The following is a 7,491-nucleotide window of genomic DNA, read 5'->3' as shown; positions in this document are numbered from 1 at the left end:
TTTACCAGGGCACTGGTGGCAAAACACACATTTAAAAGCAAAAAGCAGCATTAAAAAATGGCGTGTGCACCAGCACCCTGTCCCTGGGTCACAAAGGCAGGAATTGGGAACTGGGCACATTGAGAGATTCCCTGTAATCACCCCGGGAACTGCCCAAGTCCCCCTTGTGTGCCCTCCAAAAAGGTTTTCGGCTTCAGGTGAGACAGATCCTCTTTCCCTGTCCCGCAGGTGGGAACGGGGAGCGTGGAGCGCGTGAGGTTCCTCTTTCCCCATCCACCACTGGCCCCTGCGTGCTGCAGGGCATCGCCCGCYGGTGCTGCCTTCCTCTTTTCTCCAGACCCAAAATAGCCCCCGGACAACGGTGGGGGATGCCGGGGGCGACGCTTCCTCTTTCTGAGACTTTACTGTGGCTGCTGGGAAAGGTACAGGGACTATTGAGTGGGGATGAGCCGAGGGGATGTGGGCGCAGCTGCTRGGGCTGACATCAGGTGTGGGTCCCGTGGGCACCCTCTGGATGCCTGGACCACCCCAAAATCCCCCACTTTGCCATCTTCCTGCAGTGTGGGGGTTGGTGTGAACACCCAGATCATGTGGCTGTATCCCATGGAGCAGTCTGCGGTGGGCTGGGGTCCCGGCATCCCCGGGGGTTCCCCGTGCTCTCCTCTCTGCCCCAAGCAGAAAGCTGCACCCACGGGCTGCCCGAGGGGTTCCTGTCTGTGTCCTACTCTTCCCTAGAAAATGTCAGTAACTCCCTGACTGGTGCCTGGGCTTTCCGACTGCCAGCCGGAGTCCCCCTGTTCCCACCACAAACGCCCTCAGGAGCCACGGGAACAATCTCAGCTGGGGCAAGTCAGACTCTCCTCCTCCGAGGCCAGTTTTGGAGCCYCTCATCGCACCCTTCTGCTCTGAAATGTGTCCCTTAATTCCTGCTTTGTTATCCTGGCTCGTTTGGCTGCTCCCAGCTCTGAAACAGCTCCTGGGGACACCCAGATACTCCGTGTCAGCCACCAGCGCTGCCCCGACCGTGGGGTTTCTCCGGGATTTTTGGACCCACCTCGTCATCTCTTGTTTCCACCCTCGTCACTGGGAATTTCCCCAGCAGCATTTGGGGCGRATTTTCTCATCTCCGCAGTCGCAGAAGAGTCCGGGGAGCCACCAGAGCCGTGGGACAGGAGGGATTGTCCCGTTTCAGCCCCACGGCAGCACCCTGCTGCCCACAAGACTTATCTTCGTGGCCAAGAACACCTCAGGGGGATGCAGGGGACCTGGAGGGACGTGGGGTGAAACCTCTGATCTCGGGGCCTCCCACGCACCCCCAGAATGATGTGCACACCCGGGAGTGTGCATTCCTGTGGGGACATGTGCACTCGCGGGGACAAGGGACATGTGCGGCCGAGGAACCCGGTGTGTGATGGAGTCACATCCCGTAACCGGGACCTCGAGCCCCGCAGCCCGGCTGGGGTTCAAGGGAAGCGTCCCGGGGACGTGGCGTGCAAAAACCGCGCTGCTGCCACTGCAGCTGTGACCAGCTCTGGGCGTCAGCTGGCATTCCTGGGAGCTGGGGGAAGGATCSGTCCCTCCAGCCCTTCCTCGTGCTCCGGAAACGGGCTGGGCAAAAATCCTCCGCCTCTCCGCCTCCTCCTCCCCGCTTCTGCCTGATTTCCCCTGCCCTGCCCAGGGCTGCTCGGGGACCTGTTTCCCACCCCGCTAACCCTGCCCTGGGATCCATCCAGCACCATCTGCCGCTTGGAAGAGCCCAGTTCCCTAAGCTGCTCTAATCCCTGAATCCTATCTGCGCCCCGCAGTCGGTGTGAGCTGCCGGCAACGAGCATCTCCCCGGCTTCCGCAGCCCACGCTCCCGCAGCCCACGGCCACGCTCCCTGCGGCTCTCCCGGCTTTTCCCTGCCCGTGATGTTGGGGCTGGTCGGGCTCTGAGCAGTCCCTGCGCTACGGGAAAATGGGAAATGCTGGGAGAGGCAAGAGAAGAAAAGCAATAAGTGATGCTCGACGCTGCTGCCTCCTGCCTTCCGCTGCCCTGGGAGCGAGGCGAGCTCTGAGCCAGGAGCGCAGGAGGCAGCCCAGGAGATCGGGAGGCAGCAGAGGGGAGAAATCCCCCGGGATCGGGAGCTGTGGGGCAGCTGGCAGGGGAAGAAAAGGAGCGAGGGGCCGCGGAGAGGTGGGAGGACGGTGGGGGGCGGTGAGCCTGAGGGTGAAAAAGCCGAACACTGGAGCAGACAGACCCGGCGGCTCAGGAAGCCGGGGCCGGAGGAGCGAGAGGCTGGGGAGTTCTCCCCCGCTCTCCCCTCTCGCCGAGGAAGCGCAGAGAAGAGCTTCCCGGAGGATGCGGGGCACGGAGGGAGAGGAAGCGCCGGAGACAGCTGCACAACATCTGGCAGCGGCGCGGCCCCCCGAGACCCCGAGGCGGGCGAGCGCGGGGGGGCCGGGCCAGCGCGACGCTTCCTGCCACCCCTCCGCTGCCAGATGTGCACCCCGCTCCCCCCGGTCCTGCACCCCCACCCTTCCTCCCCGCCGGGACGTGCCCAACACCTGCTTCCAGTTCAGCCCCAGTTCGCCGGCGCTCCCAGGACCCCGAGGTCCCCGCAACGCCCAGGGGACACGCGGTCCCGTCACCTCTGGCATTCCCATCCTCTGATGGCCTTCCTGGCTCCCGCGGGGCGGGCTGGGGGGAACGATCAGTGCGTGTCGGCAAATGGGGCGCGTTCCCCTCTGTGACACKGTGGTGCCCTTGTCCAGACCGAGCCCGGGYGTCCAGCAGCCYCGGTCCSAGCAGAACGRGGGCAGGGGGTGCAGGACCACCCCWTCCCGGCCGGCACTTCCCACACAATCCCTCCTGCCCCGAATCCCTCTGGATGCAGACTGCCCGGGGCACGGAGCTGCCCATTGCGCGGCCTCGGCAAATAGCTGGGTAAGGTTGAACAGCAAGACAGGATTAGCCGCAGGCAGGGAAAATAGCCTCTCCCTTCAAAAATAGCTTCCTGGGATTAAAAATAGCCAGAGGTCCCGGAGCCGTGGCTGCGGGGGGACACAGGCACCAGCTGGGCTGGGCCACCCGCTCCCGCGCCGGGGGACAATTAGGGGCATTATGGAGAGCTTAGGGCTGCTCCGAGCCATCTGGTCACAGGCAGAGCCCCTCGCCCCRTCCCTGCAGCCGGGTCAGGCCCCTCCAGGTGATGCCATGAGCCCCACCGTGGGGATGGTCCTCAAATCCTGATTATTYCCCTTTCCAGGCAAGCCATGTGGTGCAGCTGACACACTGGAGGGAAGGGATGTTATCCAGAGGATCCTGGACAGGCTGGAGAAGTGAGCTGTGCTGTCCAGAGGAGACAATGGAGATGCTCCACAAGCTGGAGCATCYCTGCTCTGGAGACAGACTGAGAGARCTACGAGCATTCAGCCTGAAAAAGAGARGGCTCTGGGAGACTTTAGAGCCCCTTCCAGTCCCTAAAGGGGCTTCAAGAGAGTTGGGGCCTCTGGACAAGTGCCTGGAGTGACAAGGCAAGGGGCAATGACTTCAACCTCACAGAGGGCAGGGTTAGRTGGGATATTGGGAAGAAATTCTTCCTTGTGACWGTGGTGAGGYACTGGCACAGGTTGCCCAGTGAAGCTTTAGCAGCCCCATACCTGGAAGTGTCCAAGGCCAGGTTGGACGGGGCTTGGAGCAACCTGGGATAGTGGGAGATGTCCCTGCCTGCGGCAGGGGGGTGGAACCAAATGAGCTTTAACGTCCCTTCCAACCCAGTCCATTCTGTGAGTCCCCAGGGATGTTTTAGGCTCTGCCAGGGCACAGAGCAGGGGTTTCCCTGTGGGTTGGATGGAGCAGGGGCAGGTGAAGTCCAGCTTAGAGTTCTGTGGGTGTTGCACYATATGGGGACTACCCCACCTCCCCGGCACTGGAAACCCCCAGCCTGGGGTGATGCTGGGACATGTCCAGGCACCCCAAATCACAGCCCGCCCCGGGGGTTTCTCCCCTGTGTCACAGGAAAGTGACATCAAAGACGGCCAGCAGTGCCCAGGCTGAGCTCAGGTTTTCCCTGGAAGCTCCAGCACAGGCTGAGCCCTGAGTGCCACAGCACGGGCAGGGGGTTAGCTGCCAGTATCACCAGCACGTTGGGGACCAGAGGCAAAGGTGGTCTCAGTGATAAGGGACAAGGACCAAAAGCCACCAGCGAGCACTCTGTCCCCGCACAGCCTGCCCTGGGAGGTTTGACATTTTCACCTCCACCTCCTGTTTTCTGCTCTCCTCCCACCCAGCGCTTGGAAACGGCTCCTCTTTCTCTCGCTGCTTTTCTTCCCGCATTTCCGCYGGCTGTGGGCTTTACACAACATCTCCCGGTGGAAGAAGGAGAGCGGACACCTCCTCCCACTCCGATGGGTGCACTGGGAGTGCTGGGGCTGGTGGAGAGATTTTAGCAGGAGCCTTCTAAGGAATAAATCCTCAGCCCCTGGAGTCCAAGGAAAGGGCGAGTCCTTGGATCATGCTGCTGCAGCCAGAAAGATGCGTGCGGAGTGACAGTGGGGACAGCTGGCAGGGAATGGCAGTGTCCCAGTCTTGAGCGGGGACAGCCACCCTCGGGGAGCAACGGGGTGGGGGGAGCCTCTCCGTGCCCCCCTCTGCCCCCATTATCATCAGCTCCATCCGTTCCGCAGCCCCCCTCTGCCCCCGCCGGCATTATCCAGCTGATCCCGCTCGCAGCCTCCCTAAGGCACTTACAGGGGTTAAAAACAGCAACTGTCCCAGTCCTGACCCCAGGGGACCCTCCGAGTRCCCAGCTCCCTTGGGGTGCTGGCACTGACCCGATGCAGGGTGGGCACTGTGTGACTCTCCCGTTCCAGTTCGCGTCCTGGTCACCCCATCKCAGCTGGAGTGCTGGGAGCAGGCGTGGGGTGACCCTCCCTTCACTCTCCCCCTGCCTGCACGGGCAGAGAGGTGGTGGGTGACATTAATGGGTGCTGGGCTGGGGCTGTCTGCTGCAAAGTGGGGCAAGGGGGCCCCACAGCACCCAGCTGGTGCCCCCTTCCCAGCGCYCTTCTGCCTGCCTTCCCCAAAATCCCTCCCGAAGACCGAGAGATGAAAGCGGGGTCACGCTGCCCCGCCTGCCCACATCCTTCCCGCACATTCCTCTCCCTCCTTCATCTCTCCGGGGGTGCCCGTCCGCGCTCGGCTCCGCAGCAGCCCAGGCTGGAGGAGACCTTGGCGTTTTCCCCTCTGTTAAAAATAGCCTGAGATTTATTTTCTGGCAGCATGGAAAGCCCCCGGGGCGGCCGAGAGGAAGCAGCCGGGCTGGGGCAGGCAGGGGTGGCGGGGGGAGAGCGCGGAGGGCAGGAAATAACCCCCGGCAGCGGCTGCCCTGGACGGGGAGAAGGCTCAGATGCGAACAGTGTGTGGTTCATGTGGAAACTCCCAGGACAGCAGCCACAGCTCCGGCCCTGAGCATCCTGCGCTCCGGCCAACTGCCTCCGCCTGCTCCCCRCGGCCAAGGTCGGACAGGGCTGGGAACAACCTGGTCTAGTGAAAGGTGTCCCTGCCCATGGCAGAGGGTTGGAACGTGATGAGCTTTATGCTCCTCTCCAACCCAAACCATTCCATGATTACACAGCAGCGCTCCAGCCSCTCTGGACTGTCCCCAGCACCCCTRCCCAAATCCCTGAGTTTGTTCTGGCCCAGCCCCATGTCTTCACGCCCTTCCTAACACCATCCTTCCCACCTGCAACACACAGAGGGGAGGTGGGACGCTGTGGAAGCGCCCAGGGTGTTGCAGAAGCCCTGGGATGCTGGCAGCCAGCAGGCAGGGAGGGCAGRGAAGTGCCGTGACTGAGAGAGCACTTTGCTTTCCACCACTCCTTGCCCCGTCCCCCTTGGGTCCATCCCAAACTATTCCTAGAGTGCTGGGCTCTCGGTTTTGGCCTCTGTCGCCCTCCATGACCCTGCATGGCCATGCCTGGAGGTGGCAGCTGTCTGCACACAAACCACGCAGAGCTCTGTGCTGCTCTCCTCCTCCCGACATTTCAGTGCAGGGGCTCCCACCCACCCGCCGAGGATGCTCAGAGTGCCTCTGCCTGCATGTGCCTCCCATTGCCCCCCTGCCTAAAGCAGGAGGGGGTAACGGGGCTGCCCCCTGTCCTGGCTGGCACTCCCCATGCTGCTGAAGCATTCTGTCCATCCCTTGCCTGCACACCCACGCTCCGGGAGCCCAGGACCCCCAGTTCCTTCAAATCCTCCTTATCCCTCCTCCCCTGGGATGCCYCCTTTGTGCCATTGCCTGCCGTGACCTCCCTGTTTCCCAGAGGGACCAGTTCCCGTTTCCTGGGGACCTTTTGGTTCTTGTCCCCCTTCCCCAGCCACTCCTTATCAGCCTCGCTATCATTTCCTCCCTGTCCACCCACCTGCTTATTTTAGCTGCTTCTTCCTTCCTCTCAGCTGCTTTTGGAGCAGAGTCCGTCCCCGCTCCCCCCCGGCAGCCCCCACCCCAGCCACACCACCCCGTGCCCGCCACAACCTCGTTGTCCCCTCGRCAGCCCGAGCGGGCGATGCCGGGTGCCGGCAGCGCGGGGTGCCAGGACGTGCTGCCCATGGGCACAGCTCCCTGCCCGCCGGCCGGCGATGGAGGCTCTAATTAAGGCAGGATCCTGCCGTCGCTCCTCAGCTAATTGCAGCCTGCGCTGCCCTGCCAGGCTCCCTGGCTCGCCGGCCGGTCCCTCCCCGCGCTGCCTGCGCTGCCTGCCCTCCCCCTGAACCCAGCCTGCGGGCTCTGCCTGCGCCCGGCCTGCCTCCCCCAGCCGGCAGCGCCTTCTGGAACGCTCCACCCTGCAAACCGGTTTGCGAGGCAGCATCTTCCATCAGGGAAAAACCGATGGGTCACATCCCCGMTGCCCCGCCTGCGCCCTGCCCGCATTCCCGCATCCCTCCCTCATCCCCACACCCTGCCCGCATTCCTGTCTCCTGCCGGCATCCCCGCACCCTGCCTGCACACCCGCATCCGTCACAGCGATGACGGATGCACGAAGGGCTCTTCCCCCAGCCGATCCTCGGCGGTTAAATCCCATTCCCAACGCAAGGCTGTGAAGCTCCATCACAGGAGGCTTTGAGGAGAGGGYTGGCAGAGCCATCAGCCAGTGCTGACCCCGCCAGGGACATGCTAGGGCCGCCCCCAGCCCTTTCCCTCCATCACTACCAACCCCCCCGGCAGAGCTCCCAGCAGCGCTGTCCCCATTCCCTCCGTGTTCCGGAGTGCGGGGGCTGCCAGGGAGGGCTCCCAGCGTGGCGCTGCCAGCGGAGTCGGGAGATGTCGGCAGCTCGTTATTTATTTAAAGCTCCATCCTTGCGGGAGTGCCTGTCCTGCAGGAGGGATCCGGCTGCCAGGGACACATTCGGCTGCCAGGGAGGGAGCCGGCTGCCGGGGAGGGATCCAGCTGCCAGGAGGAACGCTGGCCAACAGCCACCCTTGCAGGGGCTGCTCTTCCTGCCCAGGG

At 63.4% G+C, this 7,491-nt stretch overlaps 1 protein-coding gene across 1 annotated transcript in view; it reads right to left on the bottom strand.

The window, feature by feature from the left end:
• TPD52L2 (TPD52 like 2) overlaps positions 1-2,902 on the bottom strand; it is a 22,615-nt gene extending 19,713 nt beyond the window's left edge. The window contains exons 1-2 of the mRNA XM_057365892.1: positions 2,632-2,902; positions 2,046-2,203 (exon numbers count right to left, since the gene is read on the bottom strand). Of these exons, the coding sequence (XP_057221875.1) occupies positions 2,046-2,203; positions 2,632-2,902 (429 nt within the window). The remainder of the gene's footprint in view (positions 1-2,045; positions 2,204-2,631) is intronic.
• Between the last annotated feature and the right edge of the window lie 4,589 nt (positions 2,903-7,491).

Source organism: Malurus melanocephalus, unplaced genomic scaffold (assembly GCF_030028575.1).
Source record: "Malurus melanocephalus ecotype Western Australia unplaced genomic scaffold, MMel_1.1 scaffold_59, whole genome shotgun sequence".
In the NCBI taxonomy this organism is placed as follows: Eukaryota; Metazoa; Chordata; class Aves; order Passeriformes; family Maluridae; genus Malurus; species Malurus melanocephalus.
This window is presented reverse-complemented; position numbering and strand designations above follow the sequence as displayed.